At 36.6% G+C, this 23,208-nt stretch overlaps 1 protein-coding gene across 1 annotated transcript; it reads right to left on the bottom strand.

The window, feature by feature from the left end:
* Positions 1-21,185: 21,185 nt before the first annotated feature.
* LOC125491216 lies at positions 21,186-22,748 on the bottom strand. Its single transcript, XM_048632677.1, has one exon. The coding sequence runs from the start codon at positions 22,710-22,712 to the stop codon at positions 21,453-21,455; it is 1,260 nt and encodes a 419-aa protein (XP_048488634.1). The 5' UTR covers positions 22,713-22,748; the 3' UTR covers positions 21,186-21,452.
* Between the last annotated feature and the right edge of the window lie 460 nt (positions 22,749-23,208).

The raw sequence follows: 23,208 nt of genomic DNA on the forward strand, positions 1-23,208 counted from the left end.
CACAAAAGCGGTTGTCACTGAAATATTAGTGCAACCAGTGTCCTTTGAGCTCACCAAGTCCGCATTGTTCTATTTTTGAGCTAATCAGCTGAGTGGACACCTTTTGACACAGACATACCTACGTCATACATAATAATAATGAATAGGTATAGGTACCTAAGGGCGAGGTCTCATAAACGCGTTGCGATGCGTTTCGTCATCGCTGCTTAGTTGGGTAGTCAGAGTCAGAGTCATAGAGCCACCCGCTTAAATTTGTACTCAGGTCACAAGCATTTTTTTTATAATTAAGTACAATGCACTTAGGGAACACATCTAGCATCTAAATTTGCAGGTCTCCTCACATCAACAGACAGCAAGTAATATTTTTTTTTTATAATATCAAGTTCCTCCCATATCCTTATTCATAACATCATGGTTTTCTTATTATATGATATAAAACATACCTAATGTTGTCATATATAATTATCAAGATACGGATACCATAAATGCAGAGTAGGAGAACCAGCCGTCGGTGCACTTTACAACGTTTTAATATAAGCCCTGACCCTTTCAACGCTGTCATAGACACAAAACGAATAAGTGAAAAAATCTTTAATTAAGTACACCTTTACGTGAGGGAGACTAAATCTATTCATACGAAAATGGACCCTATCGCTTGTGCCAAAGAACGTGAATTACAAGACCAGTAAGCACCATTCAGTAATCCTCTTTGAACTTTTAGATAAAAGAAATCAGAAATCTGCCCTGGGTTCGTTTTGTATAGGTTTATTTATTAGCGATCGATAAAAGGGATATTACAATGTTGTCGCGTAGGAGGTGTCTCCATGGAAACTCAAAACAGTATTGGAATTAAATAAACACTAAATGCGAGATCTTGTTTCTAGCGGAACCTTTAGAAATATACAGTTTTAGATAAATCAGACCTTACGACGGAATAATCTGACGACACCGTAACTTAGGCGGTAGAGAAGCTGCTTCCGAAGCTTGGGGCCGCAGGTTCGAATCCCGCCCAAGGCAAACATTCGTGTGATGAGCACTTGTGTTTGCCTTGTGTCTGGTTGTCGTTTATCTATTTAATGTATCTATCTATGTATCTGTATAGATTACTGTAGATATATCAGCTGTCCCACACCCATAACACAGGTCTGCCTAGCTTGGGGTCGGATGGCCGTGTGTGAGATGTCCTCACATATTTATTTATTTATTTAATCCATAGAAATGAATTAACTTTTATAAATACGTAGGTATACATGTATGTTAAGTAGGTACTCGAATTTATCTAGATTAAATTTAGTAACTTTATTCGGCCTTTGAACATGCATAAATAATTTCCTGTAACAAAATGTGAAATATGCTAATAATATGTCAAAGTTTTATGATACCCAACGAGTACGGACGCTAAAGAGCTTAAAATTTCAACAACTCAAAATTGTAAAATTAATAATAAAGTTTTAACATTTTAGTAGACAAACAGATTTTATATGAAAGGGGAATTCTAAAACTTTTTGATGCGGAAGTGACAAACGACCACTGAAATGCAATAATATGACACAAAAGTTAGTGTGTCTACTCTTTGCAGAATTCATGAGCTTTTTAGGGTGTCCACGCTAGACGACTTTTTGTAGGACAAATAATGAGTAAATTATTCTTTGTAAAACACTTTAGTAAACAATACGAACTAAGATGAAGTGTCTTATAGCATAACAAAGCTAAAAATATTGTCCACTTTTTGTATACTGTCAAACCGAGATAAACTTTAAAGTTCATCCTAATCTTCTAACCGAATTAACTGAAAAATATAACTTAAGAGTAGTAGTCGGCAAGCCCTTAGGTACTCCCTTATTATAAGACGAAGACTAAAGATAGTTCAGTTTTATTCATTTGTATGAAAGCTGTGGACTATAACCGTTATAAACCAGTATAGTACTGTTTTATAACTCTTAGTCCTTCTTTTACACTCACGGGTAATGAAATAGTTCCACTCACAAAAAGTCGACACGAAACAACTCCAATTTTTTCCAACATTTCATTTATAATTTGAACAAAATGTTATTGTTTTTAGTTGGTAATATCCTGATGCTCTGTTAAATGTACTTTAATGTTGCAGAAGGCGTCATATAGCTAGCCTTTTTCGTTTAGGAGTAATTTGGTGTTTTTCTCAGAGGAACCTTTTCATTGCCCGTGAGAGTATAATAAGGGGGTTAATGTTTAATAGGTCGTATCGTTTGCCGGCGTGCAAATCGTCAAATCGTGAAATGTCGAGGTATTTTCAAGTCGCGACTCGCGATATGGGCTGTTATAATTTATCATCTTTCTATTTCAGAGAGTACAGTCGCGTAAAAAGGCGTTTTTGATTAAGTTGCGATTAAAATGGCAAAGTCTGTCTCTGAACAGAATTGTATATTAGTTCAGAAGACATGAAAACCTCTGCCATTGTAATTGGTTTGATAACTAAATTATGAAATTATTGTGAAGTACTCGTTTAATAATTTAATGCAGGTACTCAAATGACTTTGCTAAACCTTAAAAGTATTTGAATTATATATAGGGTATATCGTAATCGTTCTGTTTACCAAACAGGATACGTAACCATAGGATATTTATCATTGTATACTTAAGTTGTTATAATTTTTATTCTATTGAATAGAATTGCTGCCATTATACTCATTTCTCGAGTATATAATTTAACTGATACATTTCTGAAGAAATTGCGTGGAGGGGGGCCTTGTTAGCCGTCTCAAGTTTCAATAAAGACTAATTGGATTGCATCTAGCTATACTTACAACCTTTGGGCCTATTGTAACTTCTTACAACTATCGCAATCGTTTGTTTACAATTGTAAATTACAACGACAGAATGTATTGTGTAGTGGTTGGTGACTCTGACTGCTACGCAGAAGATCCCGAGTGCGATTCCCGGCCAGGGAACATATTTGTTCAGACAAATAATAATAATTCTACTCGCGTCTTATCTATCTATATATATGGGTAGATAATTATATCAACTGTCCGATACCTATATTACAGGCTATACCTAGTTGGGGATGGGAGGCCATTTGGCCGTGTGTGCAATGTCCCCACAAATTATTACAGTGCTTTTTTTGCAGTTAGAATGACTTCTGCGCGCGATAGTACGCTGCCCTGATTCTGCGTCTGCGCAGGTGGGCAAAACATTCGGTTATATTCGTACCTGCCCGAACTGGGCCGAGTACTCCCCCCCCTCCGCGCCCCGCCGCCGCCCCCTCTGTCGCCCGCTGACTCAAACTCTGAAAAGATGAAAATCTCATGACTCAATGGCGAAGCTCGGGCGTGTTTACTAACCGCCCAAGTCCTATTTTCGTATGGTCTCACACATTTATTTGAGTGTGAATAAATGTATTGGTATTTGCGACGCGTTGGCGATAATATTATTTATTTTATTTTAAAGTTTACTGTATAATTGTTACAGTGAGACATTGTAGGATTACATAATCTTACTTTGACCTATACAGTACCTAAACAAATTTTCACAAGTTTACAAACTTTTATGGATCTGACTATACAAATAGCAGTGTAACATATAATTACCATGCGATACCTATAAATTGTGTAATTATATTTTCACAGGGTGAAAAGTATACACATTTTTATGATGCTGAGTTTACATAGCGCTGTAAATTGTTTGTAAATGTATCATTAAGGCACGTCTACACAATCTGGAGTACATTGTGTAGACGAACACTATCGTGGATCGAACGAAACAATAATGATGACGCTACAGTGCGACAACACTAACTTTACAACAACTTTCAACGACCGAATGGTGAAGTGGTTAGTGACCCTGACTGCTATGTCGAAGGTCCCGGGTTCGATTCCTGTCCGGACCAATATAATGTTTAAAGACAGATATTTGTAATCGGATCTTGTCTGTTAATATGGATATAATTTGTTGTATATCTATGTACCTGTGTCGATATTTCAGCTGTCCGATACCCATATTACAGGATCTGTCTAGCTTAGGTTCAGATGGCCATGTGTGGGATATCTCCACATATTATTATTTAACAGGTGGACGATGAAATATGTTTTTTTCTTCAACAGCCTACAAATTATTAAGAAGAGTAACAAATACCACGTCAGTGTCAAAGATCACAATGGAATAATAAAATAGCTGCCCTGATAATATAAAGCAAAGTCTGTGTTTCAAAATGTATGAAAACAGGAACTAGAATTTAATAAACTGACCTCACATTTGTATCAACTTAGTCGCAAAATTAGCCTCACTTGTGCATTGGTGCAATAAATAATTAGTTTGTTTCAGCCCAGACGTGATATCTGCCAGCGGGGCCACTCTAGATTACGAAAATCAAATTTTCAAATCAAATTGCAATTGCATGGCAACATGACTTGTGTTAACACACACACTGGGTACACAGTTAACCCAATTAAGAAACTCAATTGAAAAGCCTATGATTCAACGCTTTTCCGAGTACTAGCGAGGGACAAACTTTATTGATTGAAGATGTTACCGGAATGAACCAGTTCCTACCGGATATTTGAAATCTTTTGAGAGATCCGTACCCAAATGGTACACATCTGTCGAAGAATCGATGACCGATGGGGTAAACTAGGCAAACGTAGTGTGGGACGCCCTCCGGCTAGATGGGGTGACGACTTGCGAAAGGCTGGTTATGATTGGATGCGGAAAGCTAAAGATCGCATCCAGTGGCGTGCTTTGGGAGAGGCCTATGACCAGCAGTGGACTGCTATAGGCTTATGATGATTGCATGGCAACTAAAACTATACATTATATATAAAGGAACGAACGAATGAGAGCTATCATGCAATCAGTAGAGCGATCCGGAAAAAACGCAGCATATTCTATTCGATAGTCTATTCGAAAGTGCTGTCAACCTGTCAACAACAAAATGGCGGTGTATAGATTTGCGAAAGTTTGACAGCTATCAGAATAATATTCTGTACTCTGTGGTCATTTTTTTCGAAACTCATTCGAAAGGTAAAAAGTGTTCGAAAGTGCTGTCAAGTTGACAATAGTCGCACTCGCATTCGATTCTATTCGTTAGCTCGAATTTTCGTGATACGGGTACAGTATGCTAAATACCACGAGGTAGAGTCGTGAAGCACTCCGAAGCTTAGGGAAAATAAAGTTTAGGAGCTAACCACGACTCTATCTTGTTGCATCAAACGTGACGATTAGATGACGACATGTTTGTTATACGATATCTACAGTGATTGCCAGCTCTATTCTATTCTATTCTCTGTGGGGGTGTCAGTACCTGCACCTGGCTCTCTAGAATGGAACCTTTGTGCATATCCCCAAGGTCTAAACTGCCTTCCTAAGCTTGGACCATTTCCCACCACGCTGGTCCACTGCGGGTTGGTGGGTTCACATATCTAGATGTGCTAAATCTAGATATGCAGGTTTCCTCACGATGTTTTCCTTCACCGTAAGAGCGATGGTATAAATTGTACTTAAATTCAAAGAACCCATTCGTACATGTCAGCGCCGGGATTTAAACCCGCATCTCTGGCGTGAGAAGCGTGCGCTTACCCGACTGAGCTACCACCGCTCCGATAGCCAGCTCTTAATCGTTTGTTTTTTTGAAGAGTGACCCCCCCAGTTTATTCCATTGCGTTTTGCGCGCCGAGTGAATAGAAAATGATTTTCCATGCTGACCCTTTGTTAATTTCACATATTGTTTACAGAATTGCAGCTTCGCGCGCGATGAATCTATTGTTCTATCTTCAATTTAAAATGGAAGTCACGTTTAATTCATGTTATGAACCCCTTTCCGACGTATTTCAGTGTAGCTGGAAAATAATTATGGTTACATCGAGAGATAATTACATTTCTGTTTTGCGCGTTGTGGTGAGCCATGTATTTTATTAACTATAATTTTTAAAAAGAAAAAAATAAACTTAAAAAGAGACATGAACTAAATTAAATAAAAAGTTTTAACGGAAGTCTGATACCGTAAGTATTAGACAGCCGAGTGATTTACACAGCTTGTGTAATTAACAACAATTATATACCTATTGGAATATAAATTAATAATAATATTAATAAAGAAACTTTATTTGCATAAAAACCTGCCTGCTACAAATTTAAAATAGCTTTCATGATCTACTTAAGGTAGGAAAATAACATTTAAATTCGTAAGTAAGAACGTAATAAACCGGTTTTAATCTGAGCTTTCATAACGGCAAGTAAAACTAATAAGAAGACTCTGAACTAATAGAACCTGCTGGTTAATTTGTTTATCACTGCTAAATTGAGGAAGCGAGCTTTCAAAATCTGCGCTTGCAAAAATTAATATACAACGCATTTTTCAATGTTACAAAGTTTAATTTTTGTTGCGAGAATTTCAGCGCACTGCATTCAATTAAATTCCAGTCAGAACCAGGCGGGTGCCGCTGATTTCATTATTGTTACTCTGTTTGTATTTCGTATTGACTAAGTATTGGGCCATTATTTTATTTTAGGGACCATTATCGGTCCCCTACAAAGAAACATTTTTTAAAAATTAAATAATGAAATTTAGGAATATAGCTACCGTCTGTAGCAATTAAATAAGACACCGGTCACAGAAAATATAATGAATTTATGTAAAATACTTTATTTATTTACAAATTACGGTAACTCTGTTGTTGTTTTTGGTAACGCAATTGTTTTTCATACAAAAATTGTCTGTCCCTCGGAGCGAGTCATATGAAACAAGCACAACGTGTGTAAAAAATTATAATGGAAACAATTTTTTTGAATATTATAACGAATATGTCATTATTTAAACTTTACTTCACGGTAATATTCATGATTTTATATGAACATATTATGGGAAAATTAATATTCCTGGCCGAGTCCCCAAGCCTAAGCAAAAATACACCTACACTAGGTTACCCTAGGAAATTCAATCATAAATAAACTTTTTTTCACTTTCTTACACCTAAGATCATTTGAATGGCTGTGTATTTGTATCGGAGTGCAGGAAGGAGAGCGGGACGGATAAAATGACCAAGTCTTTCGGATGAGAGTCCTGGAGAGAAGCGCGTGTATTTATTGTGACGCCACTGAGTTACCGGCGACATACGGTGAGTTTTATAGATATTTATTATTTTATTTCATGCAATATATGTAATAATTAGTAACAATTATTAGGGCATTTTGATATCCCATGTATGTGTATTCATTTAAGTACTAACTTCAAATAGGTTATTGTTTTACAACTGCGTTACCGCTACACTTCGTTACTTTTTCAGTAACGCAGTTGTAGCTATAGTAACTCAGGGGTTTTTCTTATAGTTTTCAGGTATCTGTTACTCAATTTATGGTACAAATATAACATTTGAGCATATTATATTGTTACAGTATAACATTTCAGACTCAATGGCGTAAACAGCGGCTGAAAAACAACGGCTTTATAGGCAAAAAAAATGAGAAATATTTCTTAGTATTAAGTTGTTATATTTTCAGCGATTTTAATGTTTGATATTAAACAAAGAGTTCTGCTTATTTTAGTTTGATAGTTTTTTTCACATTATGATTAGTTTTAATTGAAGAAAGTATAAAGATTGTGATTGAGATACCACTGTGTTACCAATTAACCACTGCGTTATCTATTTGTCCCTCGTTTCCTGAGAGTATTCACAAACATTTTAGCTACTCTATATTAGAAAGAATGTTAAACTAAATATAATAATTATAATTCACCTTATTTAGAGCTATTTCTAAAACTTTGAGCAAAAAATTATGATTATTTTGTCCTTTTTTCGAAAAGTATTGCATTAAAACTTATTGATTGGTAACGCAGTGGGAAACTTTAAAATAATAGAATGAATAACAAAACTGAAAGTATTTTGTAATTGAAACTGTTAGATTAATGTTTTTTTTCTTACTTTTTATCTGGTATATGTTTACGAACCAAAATATATGTTCCTAACAATAAAACATAATTTTGTATGAAAGTAACGCAGTAGTATTTTTTTCTCATCGTTCCTCGATTAAACGTCAATAACTTTAAGAAATAGCAAGAAAACATCGCTGCAAATGTATTTAATGAATAATATAAATGTTAATTAACATAAATAAATATTGAAAGGTTAATTAATAAGAAGTTTATTTTTGAAAAAAATATCTGTAAAAGTATGTCAAATTGTACCCAAAATAAAATAATGGCCCTATTAATAAATTAAAAATGCAATGCACCTATATTCATTCATTTGTTGAATAAGAAATTAAGTACACAAAAAAAGCTAATAAATCAAGCAGCAGAAATCGAACAATGCTAATTAAATAACGATCTATTTATTAAAATTTCATGCATAATATAAACAAAGTAGGCATATATTAATAAGTAATTTAATTAGTAGTTCATCAACTATTAATGTTCAGAATTGCACCCAGTCATTGGAACTTTTTCATTGTACCTACTACTATACAAATATTACAGTAGTTTTTTTATGAAACTAACATTTGCCTTATTCAATAAAACATGTTGGACCAGCATGTTTTTAAGTATGTATTCCTGTTATGTAATTATTTTTTTATTTTAATAACACGTAGCTACAATGTTGGCTATTTACATAGAACAACGCGGTCTCAGGTGTAATGCAGTATTTATGACGGCTTCATGTTTGCTGCAAATATTATAAAATATACGGGCATATTATCTTTAAGCTACAGTAAATATTTAGATTTCGCATGCATAATTATGAAATATACATACATGTGATATGGACGAAGTATTAGCTACTAAATTCCGGTTTCTCACTAGAGTAAATCTACCTAAGCATGAAATTAACTCCCACACAACTATTATTTAAATTTAGCCAATCAAAGCGCTGCATTTCATGCCCAACCACTGCTTATTTTACGCTATCATATCAGTGTGAAACTGACAGTAATTCCACACTTCAATCTCAGCCAACCTCAGATAAATACACACAAATGCTAACTGATAAAATAAATGTGAAAGTAACTGAGTCTGTCTGTCTGTCTGTTACTCTTTCACGCCAAAACTACTGAACGGATTTGAATTAAATTTGGTACACATATGGTCTAGACCCTGAGAAAGAACATAGGCTACTTATAATTCCGGAATTCCCACGGGAATACTTTTTAAGGCGAAGCGAAGCTCGCGGGAACAGCTAGTAATTATTATAAAGGCTGCCTACCTTTAGCTACGAGCGGACACCAACCGCCTACGCCGCTACGCCGTAGCGCTACGCCCGCCGTAGTCCATAGGAGCCGTAGCAGAGCCTTAAGACAACAAACATAACATATTTTTTTCTGTATATTTTGAGTCGAATTGGAAAATGTCAGCTTAGAGCTTTTACATTATTAGTAATTATTATATATCTACGCTTTAGTAAAAAAGCTATGCTACATTTAACAATTAGAACAAAAGAATGTAGGAAGTAGAATATTCCACACTCATTGATTATTATTTCCCTTGTACCTAATTAAATTCTGTACACAACATGGGACGTGGGTGTATTAGGATCCGTTCACACAAACTGGCTTTTCCTTCGGGCAAATTTTTAGCAAAAATAAAATGGAGATTGTTAATTTCATAGTGTCAAAATTGGTGTCAAGATTTTTTTATTTTTGTTACAGCTACATTTGTGCAAAGAAACAATTCCATTCGTAAAATAAAGACACCAAATTACCCGAATTTTCCAAAACATTTAATATCATTTTTGAACAAAATGTTTATATATGTTTTTGTTCGTTGGTAGTATTCTGATGCGCCGTTTAATGTACTTAAATATTGCAGAAGGCGTCATTAAGTTAGTTTTTTTTCCGTTTAGAAGTAATTTGGTCATTTTCCCAATGGAACTTTTTATTGCCTGTGAGTTTATATAGTATGGTACATAAATGTGCATTGTGCGTATTGCATTCAGTATTCTTCTTAAAGAAATTCACACAAGTGCGTCCACTTCATCGGCATTGCGGACGTCGTTTCTCCATATTTTTTTTAATGAAAATCCGTTTGGTCCGATAAGTACGATGCCGCTAGGTGGCCGCTTAGGGTGAGGCCACACTAGCGTAATTTTGTGAGTTGTGAGTCGCGTAATTTCGGTCGCAGGAATTCATTATTCGCTCATTTTGCGTCGCCGTGTGAATCAAAATAGGACTTTTCTATGAAACTGAATGCGGTATTACGCAACGAAAATGCGCTACTCACACCTCACAAAATTACGCTTGTGTGGCCTCACCCTTACCTTTATTCTCTTCTTCCTTCGACGCCGAGGAGTCTGAGTGCTGTCATGTCAATACAGAAGACAATCAGGTGGAACTAATGCGAGGTGTTTTGTTGTCGGCGTCTCAGCTCGTCAACTATGTAACCCGATATTTAATATGAAGGCTCTTTCACGCGTGTACAGTCTACGCCAAAATTAGTAGGACACTTGCAGTCAGAATTTTTTATTGTTAGGTACTTATAGTTAAAATATAGACCGATGTATAAAATACAATTTCAACTGTCTGTTAGATAAAGATCAAATTCACAATGGCAATAACAAATACAGAAAATTATACAAAACAAACAATAACACAACAGATTGCTGTCCAGAACGTCAAAAAGGCTCCAGATCAGCATGTGCTGTGTTGCAGTTGCAGTTCACGTTTCTGCACCTAATGCTATCACTAGAAGGACGCAGGAGTGGAAGGCCTCTGTCATCAACAGAAGAAAAACAAATGTGAATAACGTTGATTTGGTAAACCATCTCTTGATACCTTGCACTGACAAAGACATAGATGAAATTCATGTCACATTCATAATTATTTTACAGAATTTGATAAGTATGAAAATAAGGTCTCGCACTGTACTTCATTGTATAAATCTTCTTGCGCGTCTTTTGATATTATGTGCAGTGTTTACCGTGGTGGCTCGCGATGGGGCCACTAGGCCAGCGATCAACTATACTTTGTAAAATATAGGAAGAAACCTATAGCAGCTGTCAAATCCATACATGCTAGGATTTGACGATGATGACATAACCTAAATTACGAGTAATCTTCCATGCCAGCTTTTTTTGATGTGATTTTGCAGATGACAATCCTAACACCTGGATAATGTTCTGTACTGTACATCTAAAACTATAAATGTTTACGTTTTCTCCAATACAAAAACGCTTACTATACCTTTCATGAAACTATCGAAAGATGCAGCATTTTTCGTTTTTGTACATTGCAATTCCCATACTAGAGGCTCTGTATTATTGTCTAGCTGCGAACTGTCGCTCGCTGCATGGCCACACTCAGAATCCGAGGATAGATTCAAGGAGCATTTCCATACCCTTTACCCTTTATCACACAATGGCGTTATACATCACACATTGATTTAAACTTTAGCCACTCGAGTTAAGGCTTAAAACTATTATCTACGTCATGACATTGACATTGGAATGGGGTGATAATGGCCGGGGCTGCACTCCAGTCGCGGTGTATCGGTCGCCATAGCTGTTGCCTCTGCATCCTTAAACCTGACCATATCTGGTCTCCGATTTCTGTGCTTTCAACTGTTGATTTTAATACTTTGGTGTTAAGTGCGGTTGTCGAAAAACTCGAACGTAAGTTGCTTTAACACCGACGCGGCACCCATAAGGTGATTTTCGGGCCGTTGAAACAGTTAGATGAACAAGACGCAATCTTTAAACATGATTGATTCTTTGAAGATGAATATTATAACTATAACTTTTTCACGATATTTAGCAGGAAGGAAACCCTTTGTCTAATGTAAAATTAAACACAAGTACCTAAATAATCAGAGGGTTAATTTTCGACCAATACAGTTCCAATCCAAATCCAAATTGTACACAAATATGATACGTTGTTTATTTATTTAGTCACAGTCGCACAGTCGTAGGACAAATTTATCTAAGTTTACTGAGAAGTATAATTCCCAAATTTCAATATTCAGAAATGCCTCATTAGTAGGACTTTCGAGTCAATTATTACAGCTTAAAGTATCAATATTCGTTTGAAAGATAAATTTTATTGGCAAAATCAACTTTCCAATATCATTTTCCTCTTTCCACGATCAATTACTCAAGAGCGCGTATTAAATTCATAACAATTTCATATCGTTGGAGATATTTGTATAATTTTATTTATTAATCGGGAAAGCATTTTTACCTTTAATTTGATTTCGCTGTTTTCTCTAGAAGAGAGTGAAGAAGGAAGAATAACAATGCGATATACCTAGGTACTAACAGGGTGTTTTAAATATTTGCCGATTCTTAACAAAGTTTACAAATTACACTCACAAGCACTGAAAAACTTCCAGAGACATATATGGAATTGCAATGGCAGATGGACTCTCTCATTGCTCGTGAATCGTGAGTTTATCATAGTGTTTCATTTATCTGGAACCCATAAAAATCACTTTTTTATAATAGCCTCCTCTTTTTCTTCACTTAATGATGCAATAAAATGAGAACACCCTGTACATAACCCTAATATCTGTGATAACTAACTGTTATAAATTTTCGATGGCCACATCTAGAACTGTGAAGATATTACAGTTCTCCGCTGAGGTGCGGGCCCACGCGTTTCTAAATCCGTCCGACGGAGGAATGTTGAACACCTTGCCTGTTTGTGTATTATGTTAGCGGTAGCGGATAACCCGGCTGCGGTGAAAATGGGGTTATAATTTTTGCACATCAGACACGGTTTTAATTGTAGCGGCGCATCGGGTAAGAGCTCGGCTCTCTACGAGGCCGTGGGTTCAAATCCTGTGTACCTGTCGCTTAACTTCTTTCGGCAATGATATTCGGAGTGAAAAATTAATGGAATTTGACGTTAATTTCTTCGTAAATGTTATTTCGCTCTGACTTCGCGACTTCGCGATCGGGCCCCTGGCATGTACAGTCAGCTGCCAAAGTAGCCGTACACTCTGCCTATTCAAACATTGAAGTTTTGTTATGTACCTAGTTAGTTTGACATGGTACAATAGTGTGTAGCTACTTATGCAGCTGACCGTACCAATGTATTCAATAAAAAAACAATACCTATCGTGGCCCGCTGCTTAATAGAGTTGTGGCTAGCGCAACTGCGCTACAAAACTTTTCTAAGATAAAGTTGCCTCCTGTCTGTTAGGGGGGCTGTTTTGTGAACCACACATAAGGAATAGATAGATGACCATAGCCACAGACATATCCCTTTCACACGTGAATGTAGATAAATAATCATCACAGTGAGCCAGACTTAGGGGAAATCTGGAGGGTCACACTAGCGAAACTAAGTTTCAGAGGACTGTTGCGCTAACCACTCTGACTCTATCTCGTTACAGCAAACGTGTAACTAAGATATTGCAATTGTGTCGCATCTCGGTTTCTATAATTTTTGTTACATTACATTGATCAAGTCAACTATTTTGTTTAGTCAATGTCTAAAAATATTAATATGTAATACGTTGAGAAACCGAGAGGCGACACAATCGCAATATCTTAGTTACATCGTAAGTCCAAAGCGAACGAACTTTTGTGCTGTGAATAGGGGAGCTTATTTGACAACAGCTTTTCAAGCTAGAGTAAGCCTGCTGGATCATCTCACATTTCGTAGCGATGGGCCTTCCACGTACATGTTGGGTGAAAATTGGAAACTACAATGTAGACAGACAGACAGATTGAGTGTGTCCGTCAATATCTGTTTCCTATGTGGCTTCGAACATCGCACGCTGAACCCTGAATTTCATCGTATTTTTTTTTCAATACTATTTTGACCTCAAACAGATCTCTCTCACCCAAAATGTAGATTTATTTAACAGTACTGATTTTATTAAAGAAGTTATTTTAAAATTTACTTCAACATTACCTGACTGTAGATAGATAGTCTGTAGTGTCTGTACCAGATACTGGGTACCTTTATAAATTCTCAAATATATATTTTGACGATATAATCTACATGAGTATGTCGTGCCAGCCCGACGTTTAATGTCTCTATTAATTATATGAAACGCGTCATTACTAATAGAAACGTTGAGCTCCCAATGATATAATGCAATGCAAAATACTATCGTTTGTAGTGTAGATTTATAAAAATATGTACCTAGTTTATGAACTAGTTACCACGCAACACAATTTTTTTTTAGAATACTTAATTTAATAGTTCCCCTCTGAGGTCTGTACCTCAGTGAGTCGCGGAGGGAATGTGTCAAAACCGCGAGACTAGCTATTGGTGCGCGCTATGTCGCTTTGGCGTTATGATTGGTCCTTACGACTATAAATTGCTCGTATTGGTAGACGTTAGAGTCTAAGTCTCATACAGCCAGTACTGAATGTCTAAGGCTTAGACATTCGGTACTGGCTGTAGTACAAGAGGCCCAGCAGTACAAGAGGCCCAGCAGTACAAGAGGCCCAGCAGTACTATAGGGCCAGCAGTACTAGAGGCTCAGCAGTAGACGAATAAGGCGTTATGATTACGATGATTATCCACGCAGGCAGAACTCGAAGACATAAGCTAGTTAAACTGAAATAAATACTCTCGCTACGTGTACCACCGATGGCGCATAACACTCAACGCTTGCATTTCAAATTTAGCTTTTACGACCCACGCATTACGAACCACACAAACTGTTGGCGAGACGTTTACTGTTCCACTGAGATATAATTAATGCGATGTGGATAATCATGATAAATAATCTAGTAGGTCGTTAATTAGGACAGGAGGGAATCGATTAATTATATTATTATATTTCCAATAACATAGTGTACATACTTTGGCTTAACACTGCAAATTTCTATATAACTTGCCAAAAATTATGAAATGCCTACTATAAAACGTCATCGTTTTGGAATGCATCATTTGGACCTGGACCCCAATTCTCGACCAGTCTTTAATGTCTACTGTCAGTGGCGCGACGTAACGCCTTGTAAATAGTAACCATTTTGCAATGAATTCTAACACTAGACATTAAATACTAGTGGCCGAGAATTGGGGTCCTGGCCTTAAGCTTAATGACGCCTTCTGTAATATTGAAGTACATTTTACACCGGATCAGAATATTACCAACTAATTATAGTGTTCAAATTTTAAATTAAAAAGGTTTTTTGTCGACATTTTGTAAGTGGAACTTTTTAATTGTTCGTGAGTGTTGTACCCATAGACTTAATATATGGAGTACTAGCTGTTCCCGCGAGCTTCGCTTCGCCTTAAAAAGTTTTCCCGTGGGAATTCCGGGATAAAAAGTAGCCTATGTTCTTTCTCAGGGTCTAGACCATATGTATACCAAATTTCATTAAAATCCGTTCAGTAGTTTTGGCGTGAAAGAGTAACAGACAGACAGACAGACAGACAGACACATTTACTTTCGCATTTATAATATTAGTTAGGATATACTAAGTCTATGGTTATACCTTCATCTAACCCGCAAGCACAATACTACCTCAGTGCAGTGAAGTCCATCAACACAGATCAGAGATTATTCTGCTGTAATCACTACAGCTAACTGAAAAGACAAAATATTTCATAGATTTTGGACCTTGAATCAATAGCATAAAGTCCGAACTGTGTTAACCTCATTCGACCACTGCCGGTGAAGGGGTGAAGGGTGGCATTAATCAACAGTGTAACCTAAAATCTATAAGCTCTACCATACAATTTCGCTTGTAAATTTTCGTGTAGTATTAGATTCCCCGTGCATTTCCATCGAGAAGGGTTACTCTACCTTGGTAATAACCTTCTTCTTCTTCAGGTGCCATCTACTATCGTAGGTCGGCTATATCATTATGGCCACTTGGGCCCGGGAAGTCGCAGCTCGGAATAGCTCTATGGTGGACATATTGAACCATTCGGCGAGGTTCTGTAGCCAGTGGGTTCTTCTACGGCCAGGTCTTCTTTTGCCCTGTAGTTTCCCTTGCAGTGTGAGTTGCAGGAGGGCATATTTTTTTTCATTGCGCATTATATATATGGCCTGAGTATAATAACCTAATAACCTAACCAACGTTAAAAACCAACGTTATGCTAACCTAAAAGTCGCATACATTTTGAACTGCTTACCCAATTTTGATAAAAAATATGGCTATGAACACTCGAGGTGTTACTTACGTATAACCCTGAAAAAACAAATATGATTCAGCCGTTTGGGAGCTACGCAACCACAGATAGACACACACAACAAAGCACATATACACAGACATGTTAATCTTATAACACTACTCTTTTTCCGTCAGGGGCTAAAAAAACAACAAATTAGACGTGATTTGCAACGAGATAGAATCGTAGAGTAGAGTGCAGCAGCCGTCAGAAACTTAGTTCTTCTTAAGCTAAAGTGACCCCTCAGTTTATAGCTTGAAAGCCATCATCTGCAAAATGCCCACAGGGCAAATAGCCGCGGGTGTTTACAGTATGATACTGAAAAGCATAATAGAAATGGGATTCGAAAAGTAGTTAAGCTACGAGTGTAAAATACAAAAGTCTCGCTTTAAAAATGTTTTGAAATATGTTGTAAAGTTTGTTTAAGTGTTATATTTTGAAAACACATTTAATTTTACATGCACACCTGAAAGTATATTTATAGAGGGTACGTTAATTGTACAATAATTGACCTCAGGTATTTCAGAATAACTAATGAAAACTACTGAAGATAACCCATTCAAAAATTACCCTGTAGATATTTACGGATCGATATCGGTGTGTAGTAAACCAAACACCCTGTATATATCGGTGTGTGTAGTAAACAGTGGATTAATAAGGATTTCGTGATGGGCCCAGTAGACAGCGCAGCGAACAAAGCTCCCAGGCTCAAAATGATTGAATCAGATTTGTGGGCAGATATTCCCTTTAAATCATAGTTGATTTTGCACTGTAGGTATAGTGCGACAAACTTATCTGTTCCGGTGAGAGCGAACTAAATTGATCCATATCTCATTACTTACTAATTAATTGTATATTGTAAAAGATTAGATGGGTTTATTAACACCGCAAGAGCAAATTAACAATACGAGCAAACTTAAAATCTTATAGAATTAAGAAATATTAGATATTTATGTGAGCTGTCACCGGAACAGATAAGTTTGTGGCACTATACCTACAATGTGATTGTGTTTTGGCATCAAGCCCGTTTCTGTACGCAAATGTTTAAAAAAATACAATGCGCTATTTTCTTTATCATTTAATGACACGTGCATTAACCTGCAATGCTAATATCACTGATAAAATTTCACCCTATAGTTAGGTATAAGGACCCGAAGGAAGGCGCAAGAGAGGAAGACCAAGAAAGACGTGGCTTGATTGCGTGAAAGAAAATATGAGAGAGTGTGGAGTGAATGAGGATATGAAAGAGGATAGGATAAAATGGCGTGACATGACCAACAAAGCCGACCCTAAATAAGGATAAGGCAAGGGAGAAGAAGAAGAAGTTAGGTATAAGGGGTCCGCTACAGTATAGTTTCGTATGCCGTTGTTGCGACACACTCCCAACTTATGGGCTTGAATGACGTAGTCGCGAAGGATACTGTTTCGAAAAACATTTTCATTGCAAAATAATTTTCACATGTCATATTTTTTTCAAAGTGTGATTGTTTTACTTCACGACCGAAAGGCGTAGTGGTTAGTGACCCTGACTACAGAGCCGAAGGTCCCGGATTCGATTCCCGGCTGGGGCAGATATTGGTTTAAACACAGATATTTGTTCTCGGGTTTTGGATGTGCCCGTAAAATGGTCCGCCCCCTATTACATTGGGACTAACATAACACTGGCGAAAGGTGGGTGCAGCACCTCTGCCTACCCAGTACATTAGTAAAAGGTATGAGTGTTTGTTTTTTTGTGATTGTTTTATTACAGTTCTCAGCTCATAAATGTGTACAGGTGTGAGGGCGGTAGAAGTAGGAAACATTCGCTAACAACCGCTGAGAATGTATATTTAGACGTGGTACTCTCACAACTTTCGCAACGCGGTGAAAACTCATTTTCTTTGTCACGACGACCTGAGCTTCGATTCTCGTGTCACGAACACAGATGTGCGACCATTATGCAACTGTAACACTGGATTAATTCCCACGAAAGTCTCGGAAACATTTTGTAGCAAATAAATTCATATTGTCCAGTTCTCAACATCGGAAATTTAACAAAAAGCGTTTAAGTTAAATCACATCTCAGTGTCTCAGATAATGCCCGATGACTTAAATCTCGCTTAGTAATAATGAACAGAGCAGCACATTGCCCAATACATAGTTTGTTGTTTTATACATAGTAGGTAGGTAGGTACATAGCGGTACTACGCACTCTAGCCTAGTAGTATCTAGTAGCGTGGAAATTCCCTTCCCTTCCCCCCACTGGACTCGCAAACTTCGACCACTTTAGACAGGTAGACGCTAAGTAGGTACTCTTTAAATTGACAAATGGCTGGATGAGAAAGAAAAAAGAAAAACTGTAGTGGCGCTCCACGGAAGCGGCATAGGTTCCTATACCGCATTCTAGCCGCAATTAAACGTAAATTAATCTGGATTAGACTAACGATAACGCTACGAGATGGGCTGATAGAGTATCACATACATACAGAAACCAAGCAAAAAACTGTTTACACTTTGTTTACTGTCAAACCGTTTTAAGTTCAACCTAATGACAACCATTGTATCAATGAATCCTAACTAATATTATAAATGCGAAAGTAACTGTGTCTGTCTGTCTGTCTGTCTGTCTGTCTGTCTGTCTGTCTGTTACTCTTTCACGCCAAAACTACTGAATGGATTTGAATGAAATTTGGTATCTATATGGTCTAGACCTTGAGAAAGAACATAGGCTACTTTTTATCCCGGAATTCCCACGGGAAAACCTTTTAAGGCGAAGCGAAGCTCGCGGGAACAGCTATTAATGTCATAAATGTTGAAAATAATAGCTCAGTGGTAGAAGTAGGGTGTAATTTGTCGAGACGTTTCTTTTGCATTGACACTCCATCTAGGCCATATTAAAATATCGTTGTTATAAGATCTATTTTAAACACGTATAAATATGTATTGTAACGTATTTAATGCATGAGTATTTTTAGTAGTAGGTATCGTAATTATTACAATATACACAAAAAATAAAAATAATCTAGATACCTGACAGGAACTGTAAAATATATTTGCAGCGCTATCTACATCTGATCTAGAGAATATTCGATAAAACAAGTTAGTTCTGCTGCATTATAGTGCCCAGATTACTCACTAGATGTCTGTAGTGGTATTATAGAGGTAGTAAAACAATAAAGTTGATATAGCAGAAAAAGAGTTTATAAAATAACGAAGCCAAATCGAAGGGGGGCCTTAGGTGGTCATTCTGAATATTGTTTTTTAACGGATTTACACCTAATAACTTAGTACTTTTTATTAATCTGTGTATTATTTATGTTGACACAGTTAATTTTCTTTGAAAGAATATTCATAAACTATCGGACCAAAAACACAATAAGTATAATTTAATTGAATTCATTCCCGTAGATTATTTATTATTTGCTATCCAATTTACTGTTGTCTTTTTCAATTATTATTGTTTACTTACGCAAAAAACAGACACAAGGGCAGCACTGAGAATCTCATTATTTTTTTCAATTAAAAGTAACAAGGTATAAGATGGAATCTTACGCGGAAAATAAAGAGGAAGAAATCATTTGTTTTGTTGTTATTGCACTGGACCTACAAACTAGTACCTACTACCTACTGGTAAGAGCAATCAAAATCATTTATTTGCATGAACGTAGAAGGTACACAAATTTCTACCATTGTAGGGCTAATTTGCACCATAATATTATTCAAATTCAATTCAAATTCAAATCATTTATTTGTGACACATAGGTTATAGACAGGCTTTTATTAGGTACCTAACGTGAAAAAAGCGTGCAATGAAAAAGTTTCAGTGTCATATGGAACTTTATTGCCAGATGAAGCTTAATTTTTCATTGCTCGTGAGTGTACTTATATCTATAACATATACCTTGTTTCACGGGAAAAGACATCTGATACAAACAATAACTACCCGTATTCGAATGTAATAAGGGTCCTGTCAGATGTCTTTCCTCGTGAAAAAAGGTATAGACACCTAAGAAAATGTCTATGGTTAGAGCAGCGCTCCAAAGCTTCGGAAAAACAAAACCTTAGCGCTAAACACTACCTAGCTACCTACCCTATCTAGTTGTGCCGATTGCGTGTCTATTCTTGCTCCTTCGTTCGTCGATTTTAAGAGTGACCCCCTTAACATAAGGGCCAGCTGAAAACCAGCGCTGTGGCCTTACTGTCCACAGCATATGCTGAGCTGGTGCCGTTTTGACACTCTGGACAGCAACCTTTGTTTGATTTGTTTGTTCTGTATATGTATTAAGTATTCTCTTAATTTTGATGTTGTTTCTTTTTCAGTCTTATTGTTCTGTTTCAGTGTGTCAAGTAAATGTTTCTTTCTTTCTTTCTTTCTTTCTTTCTAACACACTGCTGAGCTTATCTGATATGGAGCTATAGTGGGACACGCTAACTTTGCACAAAGCCCAATAAAAGTTTATTTTGGCAACAATTAGAGGAAAACCACTATGACTCTTCTTCATTGGTTTAGGGCTACCACTACCAGTTTGGTTGGTAGGTACTTAAAGAAATAACCTATCCTGACCCACGTTAATATATCTATGTATATGTCGCAGGCATCTGGTTTAATCTCCTTTTTGATTGAACCACTAGCCTGTTCATTGGATGGCGCTACTCAATTGTATGACTAGGCCGAACGTTGATTGTAGAAGCGTCATAAAACGTCCAACTAGTTAGCTGACTCAAAATGTCAGGTGGTGAACAAAACAAATATGGCGTCAAACAGCTAAGGCTTTTGTTGACTCTTGTCTGGTCATGTTCACCCTAACCAGACATTACAAAGTTGCTATACTATATCCCATTCAACGACTTCGCTGAATGACGTTCAGTCAAGACGTCGAACGTTACAATCAACGACTTGACGAGTTGTCCTTTAGTCATACAACTGAATAGCGCCATCCAATGAACGGGCTAGTGGTTCAATTAAAAAGGAGATTAAACCAGATTCCTGCGACATATACATTCGCATAACTTTTGTACAGCTAAGCCGATTTTGATAAAATGTGTTGTATACTAAGAAAGCTCGGGGTGACATTAACTGTGATCGAAAAAAATAATCGAAAATCGGTTCCGCCGTTTAAACGCTACGCTACCACAACCCGATACATACGCACTGTTATACGATAGTTCTCGGGAGCCTTTTTAAAAAAAAGAAAACTTTATTGACACGGATATTTATTGATTTAAAAAAAGGAAATAATTAAGAATGGTCGCAACCCGCGCGGATGAAGTGTCTAAAAGGACTGACTAAGAGCGGTCATAGCGCAATACATCTGTAAGAGGGGGGGCTGCTGATCAAGCGGCCCTGTAAGCCAATTAGCTTACATATCAAAGGTATAACAACCCCCCGCATAAGAATAAACTTCGGGGTTGAAAGTCGAAGTTTATGTTAGGAAATTTTATAAGTCATTACGAAGTCTCGGATGAGGAGCTGGACTGGTTTCAGTTTGAGTACTAAGGGTGGAAACATTAATATTTTCAGGAGAAATTTCAGCGTTAAGGGGATAATTATTCAAATAGCGACTGCGACCAAACTTGAACATAAACACAAAAAAGAATACAATTACAAGTACAAGGGTTATCCAGAACATAATTGAATAGTGGGTCCCGTATTTCACCATATGTTGCCTGTTTATCATTTGGTCCAGGTCTTTTAAAATAGGTTTAACTTGAATTTCTGGGAATTCTTTTATTTTTTCTAAATTATAATTATTTAGAGAATCACGGGGCACACTTGTTTTAAGGAATTTTTCCATATTACAACAACTATCATTAATAATATTAAAATTATTCTCTACACGAGTAATGTTCATGCTGTACACAGGGATTGATGGTATAAGTTGGGTGTTTTTACAAAAACCTACACATTGATTGGGCAAGGTTAGTATGCCAGTACCAAATACATTTAATTCGTACATGTTTTCGTGACATTGTATAGATAGTTTGGAGGGTACTGATTGTGTGAAAATCCATTTACTATTTTTCATTGGTTGCCATATATCTATATATCCATGAATGAACTTGATATTACATTGCTTAGGGACAGTTTTCATAGGTTTCGTCAATATTTCAATTTCACAAATAGGATTAGTGCTAGAATCGTGTATTACAAAAATTTCACAAATATAATTTTGATTTATCATATGTTTGCAATGTTGAAGGTCGTCGAAATTAGAATAACGTGTTTTATCCAGAGTAACAGCTATATACTTATAAGTAGGCACAATCATCACAAAAGAATCAGTGAGATTTAGGTTGTGAGGCAAAGGTAACGGTATGCTGTGGTACAGATTATAAATTTTATTACTAACTAGTGGTATTTTTAATACAAACACAACCTTATTGTCCATATAATAACATAATAGTTTCGAAATGTTTATAAGAGTATTCATATTTTGTAAATACAAATCTATAGGAAGGTGTTTAGAGGTCGGTATATGATGGTGAGTCTTAACCAAATCTTCATACAATTCAGCAGGAGTTATAACAGAAGGGTGCAGAACATTACTACTGATTAATGCTATACTATTAACTACATCTTCAATTTTAAAAGATATGGTTAATAAACTACTTTCTAATAAGCTAAAAACATCGTTAATGGCTGCTCTATAAAGCAGCTTGTTACTTACGAGAGTTAAATTACTAAGTAAAGTAGACATCTTATCAAGAGATATCTTAAGTTTAGCTTCGTTCACATTAATAACATTAAAAGTGTCTTTATAGTTTTGTAAAACACTGTTTGTTACTAAAATATTATTTTTCATTATTGAAGCTATTTTAGTTTGATCGCCTTGTAAGAGGTTAATGGCGTCATCGTATCGGGCTGCGTCGTTCTGATCCAAAGTGCCGAACACATGCTTGAACACGGTGCCTATGCCACCGAACCAAGCAGACCGTTTAACAGGGTTTGGCATAAGATGAGCGATTGCCTCGAAGTCTCTAATGGCATCATGAAAACGCACCGTTATTGGTTCTAACATGTTGTGACATTCCGTGTTGTCAAGGACATCACGGCATAAGAAACGGGTAGTTCCAAGAACTTCATTGAGGTTATTTATATGGGGCCTAATATAAGAAACGTCTATGGGTATAACTACGTCTAGGTAGCCGCCTTGAATTTTCATTTGACCCATGTGGTCGAAATATATTCCAGGT

The sequence above is a fragment of the Plutella xylostella genome, chromosome Z, assembly GCF_932276165.1.
Source record: "Plutella xylostella chromosome Z, ilPluXylo3.1, whole genome shotgun sequence".
NCBI lineage: Eukaryota > Metazoa > Arthropoda > Insecta > Lepidoptera > Plutellidae > Plutella > Plutella xylostella.